At 40.8% G+C, this 21,380-nt stretch overlaps 1 protein-coding gene across 3 annotated transcripts in view; it reads left to right on the forward strand.

The window, feature by feature from the left end:
- Positions 1–21,380, forward strand: part of PPP2R5E (protein phosphatase 2 regulatory subunit B'epsilon) — a 160,198-nt gene that overhangs the window by 128,640 nt on the left and 10,178 nt on the right. For all 3 annotated transcript variants that reach the window (XM_025295397.3, XM_025295399.3, XM_025295398.3), the window contains exons 6-12: positions 10,468–10,598; positions 10,755–10,814; positions 12,701–12,809; positions 14,251–14,304; positions 14,408–14,458; positions 16,103–16,222; positions 19,406–19,533. In XM_025295397.3, coding sequence (XP_025151182.1) covers positions 10,468–10,598; positions 10,755–10,814; positions 12,701–12,809; positions 14,251–14,304; positions 14,408–14,458; positions 16,103–16,222; positions 19,406–19,533 — 653 coding nt within the window. The remainder of the gene's footprint in view (positions 1–10,467; positions 10,599–10,754; positions 10,815–12,700; positions 12,810–14,250; positions 14,305–14,407; positions 14,459–16,102; positions 16,223–19,405; positions 19,534–21,380) is intronic.

Here is a 21,380-nt window from a genome sequence, read left to right on the forward strand (position 1 = left end):
CAGTAGAGGGTTAGTTGAATAAACTGTGGACATTCATTTAACAAAATATAGATCACTGAGTAAAAAGCATGAGATAGAGTTACACAGGATCTGTTTTTTAGTGGAACATGCACATTGTGGAACAGTAAAATATTCTGAACCTGCGTCTGTTATTTTAGAGAAAAAGATTATTTGTCTATGCAATAAAAAGTGTGAAAGGAGATACAGTGCATTTTTGTTAATTATCTCTTAGGGTGTCAGATTATGTATGATGATCTTTACTTTTTAATTTTGGCATTTCTCTATTTTTTCATTTTAAAGTATGAACATGTATGTTGTGATTAATAAGAATAGTCAAAATATTTCCATTGCAACTACATTCTCATTCTGTTGCCTTGCATTTTTCATAAATGTCAGCTGATTCTGTGCATTAACTTTCCTAAGACTACTTTTAGAAGGCTGGGCCATTCCTTTACACTTAACATTTTTTATGTGTCCATCCTTTTATCTTTTGTGTATGTCCTTTTAAAGTCTGAATCTCAGCGGAAAGCTTCCTGTGTTTCCTCAAAAGCCTCTTTCAATAACTTTTTTAATTGATAATTCCTCAGCAGGAAGCAAAATAGATGAGTGGATAACTGTATAGAGAGGTTTGGATGCAGACTCTGCCATTTTTTAGTGTCCGACCTTGGGCAAATTGTATAACCGCTCTGTGTCTCAGTTTCCTCCCCTGGAAAGTAGATCCAAAATATCCATAATATGATAGTAATTACAAGGTTGTTGTGTCGATTTAAAAAGTATATTCCTGTGCAAGTGTGGAGAGCAGTCTCCCATCACTAACTATACAGTAAATGTTACAGTGCTGCTTTCACTAGGATGTGTTTTTGTTTTTGTTAGGATCACCTCTTGTTTTGAGGAGTTTCTTTGTCATTATTTTCTAGAACAGCCTCAGTCCCCAGAGTTATATATTAGTCTGTCATGTCTTACCTAGCATGTTACCAATTTTTTGAGATTTAACTTTTACCAATCTAAAAAATCAAAAAGCCCTTTGGACTCTACTTGTATGGTTCTTCTCTGGCTGTTGGTTTGTTTGTTTTTTTTTTTTTTAAGATGTTTAATATGGTCTCTTGTCCTTGAATTCTTAGCATTTCCACTTCACCAGCAGATTTCTTCCAGTCAGTGTTAGAAGTAACTGTTTAGTGCCAGGAACGTGTACTTTTTAGTATGTGAGAACCAGGGAAAGCACATTCAAATCTTCATAGAGGCCAGACAAGTGATATAGAATGTAGTAGTCTGGGTTTGACAGAGAGGAGTTGATGGAAACAGTGGTGACCCAGAGAGCTTGGACCCTGCTGCCAGTCCACTCTGGTCAACTGTTGGCTAATTGCTAAGTGGGCCAAGTGTTGCTAGATTCTTTTGATTTTTTTTTTTTTAGGAAAACCTGGAAGTCTGGATTTCTTTATGGGCTAGGTCAGAACTATCTGTGACTTGTACCTTTGAAGGGTTTGCTGGTTTTTATTTCAGAATGGACTTACATTGTTCAGTTGCTAAGTTGTGTCCAACTCTTTGTGACCCTGTGGATTGCTGCACGCCAGGCTTCCCTTTCACTATTTCCCGGAGTTTGCTTAGACTGATGTCCATGGCATCAGTGATGCCATCCAACCGCCTCATCCTCTGTTGCCCCTTTCTCCTCATACCCTCAATCTTTCCCAGCATCAGGGTCTTTTCTAATGAGTCGGCTCTTCAAATCTGGTAGCCAAAGTGTTGGAGCTTCAGCTTCAGCACTACTCCTTCCAATGAATATTCAGGGTTGCTTTCCTTTAGGATTGACTGGTTTGATCTTCTTGCTGTTCAAGGGACTCTCAAGAGTCTTCTCCAGTACCACAGTTCGAAAGCATCCATTCTTTGGCCCTCAGTCTGCTTTGTGGTTCAACTGTCACATTTGTAAAGGACTACTAGAAAAACCACAGCTTTGACTCTGCGCATCTCTGTTGTCAAAGTGATGTTTCTGTTTTTAAATACGCTGTTGAGGCTTGTCACAGGTTTTCTTCCAAGGAGCAAGTATCTTAATTTCATGACTGCAATGACTGTCCACAGTGATTTTGCAGTCCAAGAACATAAAATCTGCTACTATTTCCATTTTTTCCTCATCTATTTGCCATAAAGTGATAGGACAATATGCCATCATCTTAGTTTTTTTTATGTTGTTTTAAACCAGCTTTTTCACTCTCCTCTTTCACCTTCTTTCAGAGGCTCTTAGTTCCTCTTTGCTTTCTGCCATTAGAATGGTATCATCTGCATATCTGAGGTTGTTGATATCTCTCCTGGCAGTCTTGAGTCCAGCTTGTGATTCATCCAGCCTTACATTTTGCATGATGTACTCTGTATAGAGGTTAAATAAACAGTGACAATATATAGCCTTGATGTACTCAGAATGACATATTAACTAGCTTAAATTTCATACTAATTTTTGTTAAATCTAGGTTTACATAACCTTTAGCATTTGTTATGTACTTAATCTAAATCCTTGCATAAGGAATCTGTCAGAGACTTCAAAGATAGTCGATTGATTACCTAGTGCACTTGTTTCCAGGGTAATGTTGATTTTAGACTTAGGTAACTTAAGCTATAAGTGTGTAGGCTTGCCTAGACTTATGAAACAACCTTGTCTGTTCCCAATAAAGATAAATTTCATCTGCGTTAGCTGGGCAAATGGTTCGTTTATGACACTTCGCACCCCCAAGACCAAAAATGAATCACCAGACCTTGAATTATTTCACTGGGTGGATTATTGTGGCAGGAATTGAGTAGTGAATTTCTAAAGACTGCTTTCAACCACTCTCCAAGTCTGAAAAGTAGTCATTGGTTGCTAAGAGACATACTATTCAAGTATCTCCATAAACATATGTACTTTTGGAGATGGCTGGCTAATAACTTGTTCCTCACATGTGCGGTTATATTTAGCTGAAAGGTGCTGTAATTTTCATGCAAATTATGCAAATCTTCCAGCCTGTCCTTGATAATGACCTTTTGTTATTGTGTTTTAAAAACTGAAGACACATTGGACACAATATAAAACCAACTTGTGAAAAAATTTTAGATTCTAACATGAAATAAAATTCACAAACCTTGAATCTCAGCCCTAATACAAAGAACTATTTTCCAAACAAGTTCCTTGAGTGTGTCAAAATGTTTACATTTCTCTCTCAGCTGCTGCTGCTGCTAAGTCGCTTCAGTCGTGTCCGACTCTGTGTGACCCCATAGACGGCAGCCCATCAGGCTCCCCCGTCCCTGGGATTCTCCAGGCAAGAACACTGGAGTGGGTTGCCATTTCCTTCTCAAGTGCATGAAAGTGAAAAGTGAAAGTGAAATCGCTCAGTCGTCGGACTTTTAGCGACCCCATGGACTGTAGCCTACCAGGCTCCTCCGTCCATGGGATTCTCCAGGCAAGAGTATTGGAGTGGGGTGCCATCGCCTTCTCCGTTCTCTCTCAGAGTCTTTAGCAAATAAAACTTGAGAGTTTATTTCTACCAGGAATTTTATCAGATAGCCATTACCAATGAACAGTAAATTACCATGTCTCATCTGTTCAACCTGTAACTCAGAAACCTTAAAAAAGGGCCTTACTGTTCTGACTCCTGCATCCAAAGCCAGCTTGGTGGGGATGCAGCTCATGCTGGGGCAGAGGGCCCTGTGCTTAGAAGGCACTTGTTCATGGTTTAATGCTTTGCTGTTCTTGTCTTGAAATTCTTAACACTCTTTGAACAAGGAGTAAGGCATTTTCATTTTGCACTGGGCCCACAAATTATGTAGCTAGTCCCTGCCTGTGTCCCTCTAAGTACATCATTATGTAGCATAACCAGTCTTTCTTGAGATGCCCACCAGATTGATTGTCTTAAAATTTTAAATCGCAGGGTTTTCTTGAGTCAGGATAAATGCTTAAGGGACAAAGAATGGACTTCTCTACTTTGTAGGAAGAATGCTGAAATTAGGAGGAAAACAAAAGCATGTGACTTGGTGGAGTTGTTCATGTTTGTATGACTTATACCTTTGAAATTTTTATACTGAGTTACAAAGTTCCTGAAGTCAGAATTGCTATAAGCTTATAATGTAAGCTTGTGCACACTGTACTTAGACATTGACTGCCCCATAGTCAGTTCATTTCATATGTTGGTCCTCTTGAGTTGTGATACATGGGAGTCAGGCTGCCGCTGGCTCTTGTTTCTTGGTTCTTGGCTCTTCTCCAGGTGCATTTTTACTTGATCAAGGTGAAGGTATTAGGAAGATAGTATTTTTTCATGTAGCAGAATTTGTTGTTCAGTCACTCAGTCATGTCGGACTCCTTGCAACCCCATGGACTGCAGCACACCAGGCTTCCCTGTCCTTCACCATCTCCCGGAGCTTGCTCAAACTCATGTCCATTGAGTCAGTGATGCCATCCAACCATCTCATCCTCTGTCTTCCCCTTCTCCTCCTGCCTTCAATCTTTCCCAGCATCAGGGTCTTTTCTAATGAATTGGCTCTTTGCATCAGGTGGCCAAAGTATTAGAGTTTCAGCTTCAACATCAGTCCTTCTAATGAATATTCAGGGTTGATTTTCTTTAGGATTGATTGGCTCCATCTCCTTGTAGTTCAAAGGACTCTCCTTGTAGCCCAACACAACAGCTCAAAAGCATCGGTTCTTCTGCATTCAGCCTTCATTATGGTCCAACTCTCACATCTATACATGACTACTGGAAAAACCATAGCTTTGACTATACACACATTTGTTGGCAGGGTAATGTCTCTGCTTTTTAATATGCTGTTTAGGTTTATCATAGATTTTCTTCCAACTAGCAACGTAGCAGAATAGCTTAAGTAAAGCCTGACATGTAGAGATCTGATTTTAGTTAGGTTTGAAACATTTAGAATGCTAATTTCATTGATTATTTACTCTTCTTTACATGAAGTTCCCTGGTGGCTCAGACGGTAAAAGCGTCTGCCTACAATGCGGGAGACCTGGGTTCGATCCCTGGGTTGGGAAGATCCATCCCCTGGAGAAGGAAATGGCAGCCCACTCCAGTATTCTTGCCTGGAAAATCCCATGGACAGAGGAGCCTGGCAGGCTATAGTCCATGGGGTCGCAAAGAGTTGGACACGACTGAGTGACTCACTTTCACTTAAATAGAGCTGGGCAGTTGCTTCTTTATTGCAGAAGAGGATAATGGGCTTTTTGTTTCATTTGTTCACACATTTTATAAAGAAAAATAGCAACTCCTGCCTGATCCTTCCCCGACCCAAAGTCTCATTCCCTGAAAGTAACTACATTCAAGTAGCTGTTTCCTGGTATGTACCTCAGTATTTCTAAATAGCATTCTTAATGCTGTTGTTTGATGGCACCCCACTCCAGTACTCTTGCCTGGCAAATCCCATGGACGGAGGAGCCTGGTAGGCTGCAGTCCATGGGGTCGCTAAGAGTCGAACACGACTGAGCAACTTCACTTTGACTTTTCACTTTCATGCATTAAAAGAGGAAATGGCAACCCACTCCAGTGCTCTTGCCTGGAGAATCCCAGGGACGGGGGAGCCTGGTGGGCTGCCGTCTATGGGGTCGCACAGGGTCTGACATGGCTGAAGCGACTTAGCAGCAGCAGGACTGTGGCCCACCAGGCTCCTCTGTCCACGGGATTTCCCAGGAAAGAATACTGGACTGGGTTGTCATTTCCTTCTGCAGGGTATCTTCCCAACCCGGAGATCAAACCTGCGTCTCCTGCGTTGGCAGGCAGGTTCTTTACGACTGAGCCACCAGGGAAGCCCTATATTCATAGTTAACATGTTAGTTTTTAAAAAAAGACCTCTTAGAATCTGTATCTGTGTGTGTGTGCATGTGTGTGTGCATGTGTACACACATGCGTAAGTGGGAAACACTTGGCAACTTGGGCAGAGGCCTTGCCATTTAATTGAGAAACCTTCAGATAAGAAACCTTCAGATATCAGTATATCTGTAGCTGTTTCCTCTTGGGACTGTCCATTTCTCCCATAAGGAACTTTCTAACCTCCTGCCTCAGTCAGAACTGAGAGCTTAGTCAGGAAAGGGCCTGGCAAAGATAATGCTCTTCAGCATGCAGAATTTTATTAAATCCCATTGTTTTTAGTAAGTGTTTTACTTCAGCCTATATCTGATGTCCTCAAGACTAGAGACTTGCTCATTTATTCTCTCCAGACCTTGAGTGTAAATCTTCAGTAAAATGCATGGGACAGAGGATCTGGGAGATCTTGTTACTCTTCCTCCAAACTTTCAATCAGTTCTCCTGTTTCTAGCTCCTCACAGCCTTGCCATCAAATGTATCTGGTGCCTTCAGTGCTTATGCCTTTTAAGGGTTCTCTGGTGTGAATTGGCTTGCTTCTTGTTGGCTTCCCTCCCTGCTGGCAGAATGGAAAAACACTTAGCAGAGTGGAGAAAGAGGAAACCTAAGATAGTTACCTCTTGCCATCCACTTTCCATCTTTGAGAGATGTGCAGATTTGTCTGATCTGCTCCCCAGTCCTCTCTGCCCCATGGATTTCTTGCATTTTTATTCCTTTACTCTCATTTCAGGGAGTGTTTAAGAAGAGAGAGGTTCAACCCCTCTAGTCTAACTGACAGACCCTGACTACCTTTTTCAATTTGTCCTTTACATTTCACTGTAGATTTATGATGAGGTTCAAAGGAGGTTGTTGAGCTAAGTCACTGGGCACTGTCTCTGTCAACTTCAGGATGGCTGGTTTTGTAAAGTGGGAGACAGCATGTTGACAGGTCTGTCTTTGCTCTGCAATCACCTTGGAAACTCTCCAGCTTCATTTCTTTGACAACAAGTTGCCTGTTACATTGTAGAGAGCACAGTCTACCTAGGCATTTACCGATACTGGATTATATTTTTCATAGCTTTTTTTTTTTTTGGTGGGGAGTATTTGGACTTTATATATGACTATGCACACAAATATTACTTGGTTTTGGAAATTAAAACTCATCCCACTCCCTTCTTTTTGGGCCTACACACGATTCTACCTTTTCTTTTGCTTCATATGTCATGAAATCATTGAGTGTGTTCTGTAGCGCTGCAGAAAAGTCGTTTGTATACTACAGTTCATCTTTCTCAAAGAACATAGTATATATATATTATTTGTGCCTTTAAGACTGGCTCAGGTTAGGTGCCTGGTAATACATTTTCTTTGAGGGCCTAATGAAAACACATTCAGTTCAGTTCAGTCGCTCAGTTGTGTCTGACTCTTCGCGACCCCATGAATCGCAGCGCACCAGGCCTCCCTGTCCATCACCAACTCCCGGAGTTCACTCAGACTCACGTCCATCGAGTCGGTGATGCCATCCAGCCATCTCATCCTCTGTCGTCCCCTTCTCCTCCTGCCCTCAATCCCTCCCAGCATCAGAGTCTTTTCCAATGAGTCAACTCTTCACATGAGGTGGCCAAAGTACTGGAGTTTCAGCTTTAGCATCATTCCTTCCAAAGAAATCCCAGGGCTGATCTCCTTCAGAATGGACTGGTTGGATCTCCTTGCAGTCCAGGGGACTCTCAAGAGTCTTCTCCAACACCACAGTTCAAAAGCATCAATTCTTCGGCACTCAGCCTTCTTCACAGTCCAACTCTCACATCCATACATGACCACTGGAAAAACCATAACCTTGACTAGACGGACCTTTGTTGGCAAAGTAATGTCTCTGCTTTTCAGTATGCTATCTAGGTTGGTCATAAAAACATTAGTTAAATAATTTTTGTTTAATTATTATGTGTTCATCAAATTGTTAAGATTAACAGTACATAAGCATGGTTGATTCAAGTTTTACTAGCATTACACCCCCTCAAACCTTCTCCTGTGTTAGTTACAAATTACTCATTAAGCCTTTTTGCAACACTTAAAAATAGAAACCAAATTAAAAAATAGAACTCAAAGGTTAATTATTTCTGTTAACACAGAATGGAATGGGTCAGTTAGAAATCTGTCATTTTCTGCGGTAGAGGCAAGAAATAACGAACCCATGGGGCCTTTTTTGCCCACAGGGCTCACATCTTTCTTCAGTGTTTCCTGTGGAAATGTGTAGTTGACTTTCTCATTGCTTTCCTGTGGGTTTCAGGTTTGTTCATGTGTGTGTGTATGTGTGTGTGTGCACACGCATGCATGCACCCAGCAAAGGAGATGGTCATGGTCATGGTCCCTGGTATATGCAGAGATTGATTGATTGACTGGCTGATTGATTGTATGACTAAGTAGGCAGAGAGACGGCAGGTATTTTAACCACATCTTCTATTTGGATAGGTTGCAGGCGAAGGTATGTACTGTTGAATCTGTCATGAACACTTTCTTCACCTCTGGCTCCTAAGTTTTTACATGGATGTCACTTCGAGTAGAAGTCTTACCTGCTCACTCCACTTCTCTCAAATAAAGTAGATGTTGCTGCTGTGTATTTATCTAGTATCCTGAGTCACTTGCCATGGTGTTTATTTCCATGTATTTCTCATTACACTAGATTCTGTAAAAGCAGTGTCTGTATTGCTCATCATTTTGTCTCTGACACTGTGCCCAGTGGCTGGTGACATGCTCATTTGAAATATTCAATTTTTGAAAGGATGGCTGGATGACATTGTACAATCAAAAATTTAGTCTGTCTTACTCCTCAGTTTTGAAGACTGTTCTTCAGTTTGTGTTTTTTTGCCCTGTAACTCTGTCTTTTGTTCAGACAAAAGTAGATAATTTATTTGATTACTGCCCACCAAGTTTTTCTGCTGTCAATCCCAGCCTCAGTCTTTAATCACCTGAAATCATGTTTAAGTGTGTCTTGACAGCTTTTTTTTTTGGTAATTAGGGTAGTCTGCATTCATTTGTATGGTGTCTATATGCTCATGAAATGTTTTGCTATAAAGTTAACATTAGAACTATGAGTTGTTTTATGGCAATGATAATGAAGGTATGAAGAATTAAAATTCAAACCAGTCTCCAAGTTTGTTCTTCAGGTAGAGGAACCTTCCTATTATCATTAAAAAAAAAAAAAAAAGCAGCCTTACTGAGATATAATTCATATACTGTAAAATTCAGCCTTTTAAAGTTTATAATTTAATGTTTAATATATTCTACAATGGAGAAGGCAATGGCACCCCACTCCAATACTCTTGCCTGGAAAATCCCATGGATGGAGGAGCCTGGTAGGCTGCAGTCCATGGGGTCGCTAAGAGTCGGACACGACTGAGCGACTTCCCTTTCACTTTTCACTTTCATGCATTGGAGAAGGAAATGACAACCCACTCCAGTGTTCCTGCCTGGAGAGTCCCGGGGACGGGGTAGCCTGGTGGGCTGCTGTCTATGGGGTCATGCAGAGTCGGACACGACTGAAGTGACTTAGCAAAATATTCTACAAAGTTCAATCATCACTGTCATATAATTGCAGAACACTTTCTGTCATTTCAAAAACAAATGCCATACTCATTAGTGGTCACTCCTCATTCTACTCTCTGTCTCTACGGATTTGCCTGTTCTGGATATTTCAATGAAATCATACACTATGTGGCCTTTTTGCGTCTGGCTTTTTTTACTTGGCATGATGTTTGATAGGCATATCCATGTGGTAACGTATTTCAGTACATTATTCCTTTTCATGCCTGTATAATGTTCCACTGTAGCACACTTTGTAGCAGTTGATGGGTACTTCGGTTATTTTACTTTTTGGCTGTCATGAATCATGCCGCAGTGGACATTCATGTGCAAGTTTTTGTGTTGGCATATGTTTTCAATTCTGCTAAGATGTGATCTTATCAGGATTCAGTTATTGTCTTTAGATTATAAATGATTGGAAGCTTGAAAAATGTTATTCATGTATAACATACATACGGAAATCATAAATGTTCACACCAGTGAGTATTTATAAAGTGAACATACCCATGTAATAAGATCCAGGATCTCAGAAGAGAATGTTGCTAGTGTTCTTGGGAACTTTTTGATCTTTGCTTTGGTTTAGGTTATCTCAGTTTACTTGTATGCTCTGGGAGAGCTGAAAGCCTAGCCGTGTCTTTGAAACATAAGGTCAGTAGATGGCTTATGCCACAAAAGTGTGGTGACTGAAATAATGGACTCCAGGGTCTCGACTGCTTGGGTTCAAATTCTAGTTCTACCACTTCTCATCTTTGTGCCCCAATTTCCTCTCCTTTAAAATGGGACTAAGACTACCTTATAAGGAGTATTAATGTAAGCAGGTTGTTTAGAAAATTGCCTGCTGATCATACTCAGTGCTATATGTGTGTTACCTAGTATTATAATTACTGTTCCGATTATTGTTCTTCTTGTGCATCTCGTCTCTAGTCTGACTTATCCCTGCATTCCCAGAGACTAGCGCTGTGCTTGTCACATAATAGATTTTTAATGTTTTGAAGAAGGAAGGAAGAGATTTTAAATAACAAGTGGCAGAATTTGTAAATCCTTTGCAGAAACTGCTTTTGACAGCTACACTATTTTTTATTTACAACAGCTTTTGGAGCTGTTTGACAGCGAAGACCCTCGGGAACGGGACTACTTAAAAACAGTCTTACACAGAATTTATGGCAAGTTTCTTGGTCTTAGAGCATTTATCCGAAAACAGATTAACAATATTTTTCTAAGGTAAGTGGAGGGAGGAGAAGCAAAGTTGATGGTTTTATAGAAGTATTAAGTAAACCTCAAATATTTGAACATAGTGTACTAACTTTTTCTTTTTTTCCTTCTCTTTTCTCTCCTCTTCTCCCCTTCCCTCCCCTTTTCTTTCCTCTCTCTTTTTAGGTTTGTTTATGAAACAGAACACTTCAATGGTGTAGCTGAACTGCTGGAAATATTAGGAAGGTAAGCACATTTTTCAGAGAAGGCAGTGGCACCGCACTCCAGTACTTTTGCGTAGAAAATCCCACGGATGGAGGAGCCTGGTAGGCTGCAGTCCATGGGGTCGCTAGAGTCGGACACAACTGAGCGACTTCATTTTCACTTTTCACTTTCATGCATTGGAGAAGGAAATGGCAACCCACTCCAGTGTGCTTGCCTGGAGAATCCCAGGGACGGGGGAGCCTGGTGGGCTGCCGTCTATGGGGTCGCACAGAGTCGGACATGACTGAAGCTACTTAGCAGCAGCAGCAGCACATTTTTAGCTCATTGCCAATCTCAGGTGAATATTGTTGTGATGGTTGGGGTCAGGGGGCACGGGGAGACGCTGCCCCAGATCTTACTGTATGTACATCAGGTCTCAATTGTGCTTATAGCATGTTTCCCAACTGACTCTACAAAACATAGTTTTGTGTTCCCCTTCTTTCATAATTATGCATTGCTAATTATTTTGGAATGACAGAAAGAGCCAACAGTTTATTCGTTATTCATCTAATCACCGTCAGACCACTTACTCAAACATCATCTTCTTGTCAGTTTCGTTTCTCTGCCATAATATTTGAGAGCAGGTTTACAATAAACTAGAGGGACATCCCTGGTGGCACAGTGGATAAGAATCTGCCTGCCAGTGCAGGGGACATGGGTTTGATCTGGCCTGGGAAGATTTCACATGCTGTGGGCAACTAAAGCCTGTGCAGCACAACTACTGAGCCCATGCTGTAGAGCCCACAAGCTGCAACTGCTGAGCCCTCGTGCCGCAAGTCCTGAAGGCTGCACACCCAAGAGCCTGTGTTCTGCAACGAGAGCAGCCTGTGCACTGCCACCAAGAGTAGCCCCCGCTTACTGCAGCTAGAGAAATCCCGCACACAGCAAGGAGGACCCAGCATAGCCAAAAATAAATAAATACAGTATTTTTTTTAAAATTAGAAAGATTGCAATTTTCAAAGGGCCCATGTACCAGGTGTACTTGAACGGCTGCTGCCTGGAGTAGTGAAATGAATTGGGGAGAGACAGCTGTTGTTGGGTTTCCACACACAAGGGAGTCTAATGTAGCTGGACAATGTGATTACTTAGTCTCTCCTCCTAATATGAGGAGAGAGAGAAGGTGGAGCCACTTGGTTCCCTTTAGGACTTCCCACGGGTGGGCTTTATACCCTGGGGTATTCTTGGCATGAGCAGATTTCAGGGATGGAAAGAAACACTGTCTGGAAATGGAAAGGGTCATCAGTGAACCAGGCCAGTGATTATTTGGGGAAGGATAAGGGGGAAGGAACGGAGAAGGCAAAGGCACCTCACTCCAGTACTCTTGCCTGGAAAATCCCATGGATGGAGGAGCCTGGTTGGCTGCAGTCCATGGGGTCACGAATAGTTGGATACGACTGAGAGACTTCACTTTCACTTTTCGCTTTCATGCATTGGAAAAGGAAATGGCAACCCACTCCAGTGTTCTTGCCTGGAGAATCCCAGGGACGGGGGCGCCTGGTGGGCTGCCGTCTATGGGGTCGCACAGAGTCGGACACGACTGAAGTGACTTAGCAGCAGCAATAGCAAGGGGGAAGGAAAAATAAAGAGTTTTGATACAAAAGCTTTTGGGAACTGTGCATCTAAGTGTAAGAGCTCAAGAGCCTTTGCTGGGAGATCAGAAGCAAATTTCCTTCTTTTAAATTCTCTTTCTACTTAAAGGTATTCTTTAAAGCAACTGAAAGGACTTGAATGCCACTGGGGTGGGTTTTGGTTTGTTCTGGATCAAACAGAAACTGATTTAGATATAGCCTGATCTCACAAGAACGCATCTCAATTTAGCTTGTTGTGGTAATAACATCACTAATTCATGTCTCTTTTCTTTTTCCTAGTATTATCAATGGCTTTGCTTTACCTCTCAAGGCAGAACACAAACAGTTCCTGGTGAAAGTGTTGATCCCTTTACACACTGTCAGGAGCTTATCACTCTTCCATGCCCAGGTAGAATTTTGTACAACTACTTTTGGAAGCAAAATAAAGTTTGTAAACCCATTGTTTTGTTGTTCTTATTATTTACTTAATTTAAACAAACAAAAGGCTTGTGGAAGTTAAAAATATTCCCCAAAGCAAATAAAATGTGTATATATTTGCCTGTGTATAGGAGAATCATGGGAATTATTTCTTAAGTGGGAACAGCAGTTGCTTAATCATCTCATCTCACAGAGAGAACTTAGTTGCCCAAGTTCATAATCATATATTCAGCGGGTTGCATGTGATAAACATGTAGATGGGCTTTTCAGATTTAGACATTTTGGAGGTATGTAATCATTTTGGAATGTTCTCAGATCTTTTAGCCCATCCTCATCTTGCGTTAGTCTGTCCTTGCCCTTTTTACCCCCTCTTCTAGTTCATTCACCTTTTTTTTCTCACCTTCTCCATACAAATAACACTCTCACAAGAAATCCAATCAACCGATATTTTCACTTTAGCCTCCATTACTTTAAAAAGCATACCTTGTCTAGTCCCCGCATTCTAATTTCCCCGCTAACACTGCCTTGCATGGTAAGCATGTCACTAGGGGGTAGATACACGATATCATGGCATTTTAGTTTTAGCATTTCAAACCTCTGACATGCCCCCTCCCTGTAATGGGAATGTTTTGAGTCTTCATAAAAATGTAACACATCTTTCAGAGTAGTGTTCCTCTTTAAATGTGAAATAGTGTGTTTCGAGGAAAAATTAGCCCATATGCTTCTAATTTAGAACACCATCAAAATATTGTTTCACAAGAGTGAATTTCTTGTCCAAGAATCTTTCTGAGCCCCTTTGCTGATCTTGCCTTGAGTTTTTGAAATAGGATATCACACTTCATGATCATTTAAAAAAATTCTTACCTTGATGAGTTAGCATCAGATGTAGAACTCTTCGTGTTTATTCAGGGTTCTATCCATGGCAGGTACAACCTTTTAAATCTTTCCATGAAACTGTTTCAACCTGGATGTGCCATTTCAGGTGGTCAGCAGTGTTTTCAGTTAAGTGCCTGCTTCTCAGATAGGACTCTTCTGGAACCACAGTAAAACCCTATATTGTTAATGTTCCAGCAAAGAGAAAAGAAACCCGTGAGATGTAGCGCAAACTCTATGAAGATGAGATACTTTCAGAACATACTGGATGTTGTATTTCACCTCTGCTTTTCATTAACTGACTACTTCATGTCCCAACATTCTTTTTAAAAAAATTTCCCTGCTGCCTTATTAGTGTCGATCTTTGGCTTGAAAAAGTAGCTTATTTTCCTTTATATGTATTTTATTTTTTAAATGAATTAAATGTGAAGTTATTAAAACCAGACTCTGGAAGCTTTTTAGGGCTTTTTAATAATACATCTTTGAGCCCTGAGCATATAGAATTTCTAATTTTGTCTTCTGTTTGCTTGTTTTTCCAGCTGGCATATTGCATAGTACAGTTTCTGGAGAAAGATCCTTCACTCACAGAACCAGTAAGTATTTTTTCTATAATTTTAAAAAACTTCAGAAAAACCACTTTTCATGGAGTATATAAGAAAAATGAAGTGCAATTTGTTTTTCTCCTTTTCATTTTAGGTTATTAGGGGATTAATGAAATTTTGGCCCAAAACATGTAGTCAAAAAGAGGTAAGTGTTCAGTGTCCATGTGTTAATAGCTTACTAGAGCACTGAGATAATAGGCATCTGTAAAGATGCATTGTCTTAGCTAATCCTCACGGTAACTCAGAATAAGGCAGGACTGTAAATATTCTCATTTTACTAGTTATGAAATTGATATTTAGGGGTTAAGTAGCCTTCCTGGGTACACCAAGTTTAGGTGATTAGGCCAGAGCCTTCCCCCCTGATTCCTGCACCCTGGGCTTTTATCCTGGTCTGCTCACTGATGTCCGCTTCCTACAGAGTATGGAGGTTTTGCTGTCACTGTTGATAGATGCTGTAGCAACCTGCCCAGATACCCACTTTAAAGCATCATGTGGGTGAGATCTTACTATGCACAATTTTAAAATATGTTGCAGACCTTTAGTTTCAGCTGTTCACAAGTGGCCCTGGAAATCCCTCATTTATAATCATTTGTACTTTTGCCAAGATCTCACCGGGCATGTGCAGTGTGAGGTTGTGGCGGAAGCGAGTCTCTTTGCAAAGTGAGCCTCGCTGAGCACCAGATCTATACCACCTTTTCTGAAAGGTTAGAAACCATGTAGAAAACGGCCCAGAAACAAAGGTCAGCAGTTGCTTTTATATTTGGAGAGTGTTTTAGAAGAAATTCAGAATGTTTCTTAACAAATGGTAAGGCTCGACTATATTTCACTTTTGATGGAAACACCCTCCTTCTCAAATCAGCTTCAGTTCGCCAAAGCCCTCCTTTACATATTTTCAGAAACTCTTCTAATTTCTTAATACCTGTTAGGTAAAATTAAACTAGTCATTGCTACCCAGATGCATCTTAAGATATGAAAAGATCATTTTTCATATTTTAATTGCATACTTATTTTCTAGGCAGTCATTTCTTCCTACCTAAATGGGAATATTGTTTTTATTTCTCTCTCTGTTTTCCATTATATTTAAAACAAGTGACTGTACTATTGATTTGGCTCCATTTTGTGATCTAAAAGCTCTGGTTTTGGAAGCACAGGGTACTGAGGCAATGAGATTCATTGTGCTCAATAGCGAGCGAGTGTGTACATATGTACATGTAAGTGTGGAGAATGGGTCAGCGTGTGCTGAGGAGTTTAAAGTGGCATCTGTCTGTGACTAAATCTGCTCACTGGTGTGTCTCTGACTTTGTATGTTCTGTGAACCGGTGTCTCCTAGAGGAGCACCTAGCTCATGGCACGGGGCTGTCAGTGTTTGGCAAATATCTGCATGTGCCGCAGTGGACTTTGTCCATCATGCAAGACGGCCACTCGCCTACCGTTTTAAAAATATGGAGGCGGGGAGGCAAGCCCCACAGGGACAGTCCCATTTCCCAGGGCCCTGCTGCAGTGTGTAAGTACCCCCTGCTTTATGTGATAGATGTAGCACACGGAGTATTTTTTCCAAAGTAAATAGAATCACATCTTCAATGCTGTAGGAAATTTGTTCTTAACAAGTACCCTCCGGTGAATTTCTTAGGAAATAAACATCTAACATAAGTTAAATTCTGATTTGTTCATGTTCGATTTTATGCATAAATTTTCACTATTTAAAACCGTGCAAAATTCTCGTTTTCCTCATTGACTGTATAGATTTTTAATCAATACCTGACACTTGGTGTTTTGCATGTACTTCTAGGTCATGTTCCTTGGGGAGCTGGAAGAAATACTGGATGTGATTGAACCTTCGCAATTTGTTAAAATCCAAGAACCTTTGTTTAAACAAATCGCCAAGTGTGTGTCTAGCCCCCATTTTCAGGTTAGTTAAAAAGAGGGCATGAGCCAGAGTGGCTTGTACAACATGTATTATTTTGGTCAAGTTTTATTTCTATTGAAAGAAATGTAATGGACACTAGCTACCTGTTGTTTTTATTGGCTGTTTTTTCACCTGATAATAATACTTGTGATAATCACCACCTTCATCTTGAACTCTTGCTACATGACATCCACTGTGATGGTGCATTCTGTCTAGTAACTTGAATTCTCATGACCACTCTGCAGGCAGGGCAGTATGATTTTTACAGATGTAAACACTGACCTTCAGAGTGGTTCAAGAACTTGTCTCAAATGAAAGGGCTGAATAAGAGGTGGACAGGTAGGACTCCTATGGTGTGTAAGAGAGAATGGTGAATAAAGCTTAGGAGAAAAAAAGAATGCTGATCTTCTTTACTGTGTTAGATGTTTCACATACATTACTCCTGAACTTCAGATTATCCTATAAGACTTCCCCACTCCACTTTCTAGATGAGAAAAAGGAGGTTCAGAAAACGATCTGTTGAAGTTCCCAAGAGGGAGAGAGGAGTCACATGGCATAGCTTCTTGTGAAAGCCTGTGACCTTCCGGTGGCACCAGTCTGCCTCCTTGTGGCCACTCTGAGAGATTACAGGGAAGGTGAGCCTGGGCAACGCTTTTCTCCACTGGGGCCATTTAAGTTGTGCTGTGGGACCCACACTGGAGAGAAGAAGGTGATCTGGGGTGAAACACATTAGATTTTCTAATTTGGCACTCTCATCAAAGGTCCAAATCACAGACCTAGAGAATTGACTGTTTATATACTGCCTCGTGATTGGAAGAGAGTGTTCAGATTGCAGTTGGCGGCACAAAGCCCCGCTGCTAGCATGATGGACTTGATGGTAGACTTCCCTCTGAGCTGTTATTATCTTGCATAGTTAGAGACACTGGCTGTTGCTGTTCTAATTTTTGACCTAAAGACATCTTTAGTATGTCAAGTCAGTAATCTAATGACAACCTTGCAGTTGTACCACAGAGCCAAGAAGAAAAAAAAAAAGAAACCATTCTATGAACCATCGCATTCAGATGATATGACACATGTCTAGATTTCTTTGAAAATGCAGGACCCTTTGTAGATGTTTTACATATTACTCATGGTCTGTGGTACTCAAATACTTGGATTGTTTACCTTATTTTTCAGTTTTTATTATGTGTTTGGGGGTAGTGGAGGGCAAAGAGCAGGAATCTCTTTCCAAATGAGCATTATCAGGAAGACAGACTCAAGTGGAGCTCAGAAGCATCAAAGGGAGACAGAGTGTCTTAATCCACTGGGTCTGTGTCTTAGGGCTACTTAACAAAATACCACAGACTGGGTGGCTTATAAAAAACAGAAAACTTTTCTCAGAGTCCCAGGGGCTGGCAGTCTGAGATCAGGGTGGCAGCATGTTTGGGTGAGGGCTCTCTTTTGGGTCACAGACTTCTTGTTGTATCCTCACGTAGTAGAAGGAGCTAGGGGGGTTCTCGGGGGTCTCTCTGAAAAGGCATTAATGCCATCATCTTTGGAGGTTAGGATCTCAATGTAGGAGTTTTGGAGGACACAAACATTTAGACCACAGCAGACTTCCATAGCGCTTCCCAGGTGGTGCTAGTGATAAAGAATCCACCTGTCAATGCAGGAGATGCAAGAGACATGGGTTCGGTTCTTGGGTTGGGAAGATCCCTCTGGAGATGGCATGGCAACCCACTCCAGTATTTTTGCCTAGAAAACCCTGTGGACAGAGGAGCCTGGCAGGCAACAGTCCATGGGGTCACAAAGAGTTGGACATGATTTGAGCACACACATGTCTGTGTGGCTTAAACAATAGGAATTGATTTCTCATAGTTCTGTAGGCTGGAAGTCTGAGATCAGAGTGCCAGCATGGTCTGCTGCTGGGAGGGTTCTTTCTGGCTTGTACATCTTCTCACTGTGTCTTCGCATGGCCTTTCCTTGCTGCATGCTTGAGGGAAGAAGCAAATCTCTTGCTTCCTCTTCATACAAGGTCACCAAGCCTATCTGATTAGGACCTCACCCATATGACCTCATTTAACCTTAATTACCTCCTATTTTCAGATGCACTCACACTAGAGGTTAGGGCTTCAGCAAATGAATTTTGTGGAGGGGGTGGGGACAGATTTATTAAATGTATTTAAAAGAAGCATAATTTCTTAATCCGTGTAAATGAAAGAAACTCTTTTCCTTTCCCCATATAACTACTCTTAGAGTTTTTAGTGTTGTTTTTTTTTTTTTTTGGTATTGTTGTTTTTTCTTCTGAGACTTTGGTTTACTTGAATGCTTATTGTTATCTTAGATTGCTTTTTAGATTTTTTAGGTTTTCTTTGAAGCATTCCTTTGAATTCAGAGAGTCAGTTGATAAAAGTGGCGGTCAGAAAAAAGAGGTCTGAGATAGCAAGTGCATGTACATACAGCCAGTATCCCTAAGTCCAAAACTGAGTGCCTTCCTCCTGGCTTACCCAGTTCAAAGGAGGGGACCAGAAATGAACTCTGGAAGGAGTCTGGGCACTAGACTCATGTCTCAGTTTATCACTGACAAGCAGTGTGACTGTAGCCAGGTTCCCCATCTCTCTGAACCCCAGTGCCCTTGTTTGTACAGTGGTACCCACTCCTCGGATGGTGGTAAGGATGACACATTCTGCCTGCAGGCTGGGCATAGTCTCTGGCCAAAGGAGGTGTTTAGCAAATGCGCCTGCTCTGCAGGGATGGGCAGCTGCGTTTTCTACAGCAACTATTGACTGAAGGCCAGCTACATGCTGGGCCCTGTGGTTGATCTGAAGTGTGTGGGATGAAAGAGGTGAGCCAGGAAGGGAATTAAAGTGATGGGAAACAGCATGGCATTTAGAAGCAGGGTGAAGGTGTCTGATGCTTGCGAGCTGTGTAGGGAAAATGTGGAATCAGGAGAATAAATGTGTTAAAAGGAGAATAAAAATAAGCAGGTAGCAGATCTTCTTTTTCTTTCCCAAATTGATTAACCAGTTTGGAACTTTGTGAAAGATTTTAAACCCACAAATACGTAAAGTGTGATTAATACTTAATTTTATACTTGTTTGAATGATACTAAAATAGTCTTAAAATACTTTTTTTGAAGAGGTTATAATTTTGTTTTATCTTTGTCTTTTTCTCTCTGTTAACATTTTCTTTTTCCTTTTCTCAAAGGTGGCAGAAAGGGCACTCTATTATTGGAATAACGAATACATCATGAGTTTAATAGAAGAAAACTCTAACGTCATCCTTCCCATCATGTTTTCCAGTCTTTATAGGATTTCAAAAGAACATTGGAATCCGTAGGTTTTCACAGTTTTCCCTCTCCTTCTCTTTCTTCCTCCCTCCCTTCTTCCCTCCTCCTCTTCCTTCCTTCCTTCTTTCCTCCCTGCTCTCCATACCTCCCTCTCTCCTTCCATCTTTCCCTCTCCTTCTCTCTTTTGGCCTCTCTTCCTCCTTCCTTCTCTTTTGCTTGATAAAATGTCTTGTATGCATGCTGTATGTCAGATGTTGTGCGTGCTGCTGAAGATACGTGTGTGAAAAGGTAAAATGTCTACATTTTAGAAATTCACTGACTGGTTGGGGAGACCCACAAGTAAACAGACTTTTTTATAAAACAGTGTTTTAAGTGTTGCTATGTTCACGTATCTGTTTATTTGAGGGCATCTTAACCTGTCTATGAATATTGCTAAGATCTTTTGGGGATGCTCTGGATCAAGTGGAGAGATTTGTATTATATTGATGGGGGTGATGATGCTCATACTGAATCTTAAAAGAATTGGGCAAGTGGATGGGATAGGGGTAGCCCATGGAGATAGTGGGTTTACCCATCGCCTAAAAAGGCACAAAAGTTAAGAAGCACCTGTCGTGTTCTGAGGCCTGTGAATTTGGGAGGGCTGAAGCACACGCTCATTTGAGAAAGTAGAGTAGTGCCTATGTGAATCTTCACCAAGTAAATAATAAGGAAACATTAGAGAGTTGTAGGAAGGGAAGTGGTCTGAATTGATTTGCATTTTAGCGAGATCCATTTTTTAAAAACCAACTCAGTCATTATACATATTCTGTAGAGGGTAAAAACATTTTTGAATGTTTTTTGTCATCTAGTTTTATGAAAGTTAAAGCATTCTGTATTTGAATGACTTGACATGTTTCTCTATGACATAGAAAGAAAATTGAATGTGGCATTAAAAATGAAATATAATTCAGTATTTCCATAATATGTTTGTCTACAAGTTTTGCATACAACTGTAAAATGTCATGTTTCTCACTTTTCACATTTGTTAAATTCGTGACTAAAGCTTATAAAAATATAAGAGCTGGCAAACAGTTAAATCTCATTATGTAGGGAGCCTCTTGAGAACCTAGAATGGTTCTGGCACGTGTCCTTAACCGCTCAGCAGAATGTGTTTGCCTTTTCTCCATCACAGCTCCATCACGGTCATATCTGAGAAGGTCTTTCTTTTCAACAAAAGACAGCTGAAGTTTCTCTTTTAATGAACACAGGGTAGAAGCAACACAGTAAACCCACTTATAAATGTTTTAGAAACTTCAAACCCAAGGAATGCCTTTTTCAGTGGTGTTAGAAAACACACGAAATGGAAGAAATGTATAGTTTTGCACAGGGAAGTGTTGTTTAGATTCTAGTCTGGAGATACTAGGCTTGTCATGGCAGAGTCCTCACATTGCCGAGAGCTTATTCTTAGACTTGATAAGCATGGGCAGCCGTTTGGCTCTTGAGCTGTTTAGTGTTCCATCACTGATAGCAGCCATCACCAGCTAGCCAGTTACCTTCGGCCTGTGTGTTGAGTCAGCAAGAGGACTGATGCAAATCACCACTAGAAATGTAACTCTTATTAAGCTGCCCAACTTACAAGGGGGGCTTGGTATCATCTTTGAATATGAATTATAGATGTATAAAATTTGTTACCATGGAAACAGCCTTTGATTTTGATGAATTATGTATTTTATCACTTTAGAAATAAAATTCTATGCAAATTCAGGTCTCAAAGGTTGGTCCTGCCACAAGTGTTCATTTTTAGGGTGAAGTTGCTTTATACTTGCCTTTTTATTAATGGGAATTAACAAGTGCCCATAGGCAAGTCTATTCTGGGTACCAGTGATTAGAAGGGCAAAATTAGATTTTCTTTTT

The sequence above is a fragment of the Bubalus bubalis genome, chromosome 11 (assembly GCF_019923935.1).
Source record: "Bubalus bubalis isolate 160015118507 breed Murrah chromosome 11, NDDB_SH_1, whole genome shotgun sequence".
NCBI lineage: Eukaryota > Metazoa > Chordata > Mammalia > Artiodactyla > Bovidae > Bubalus > Bubalus bubalis.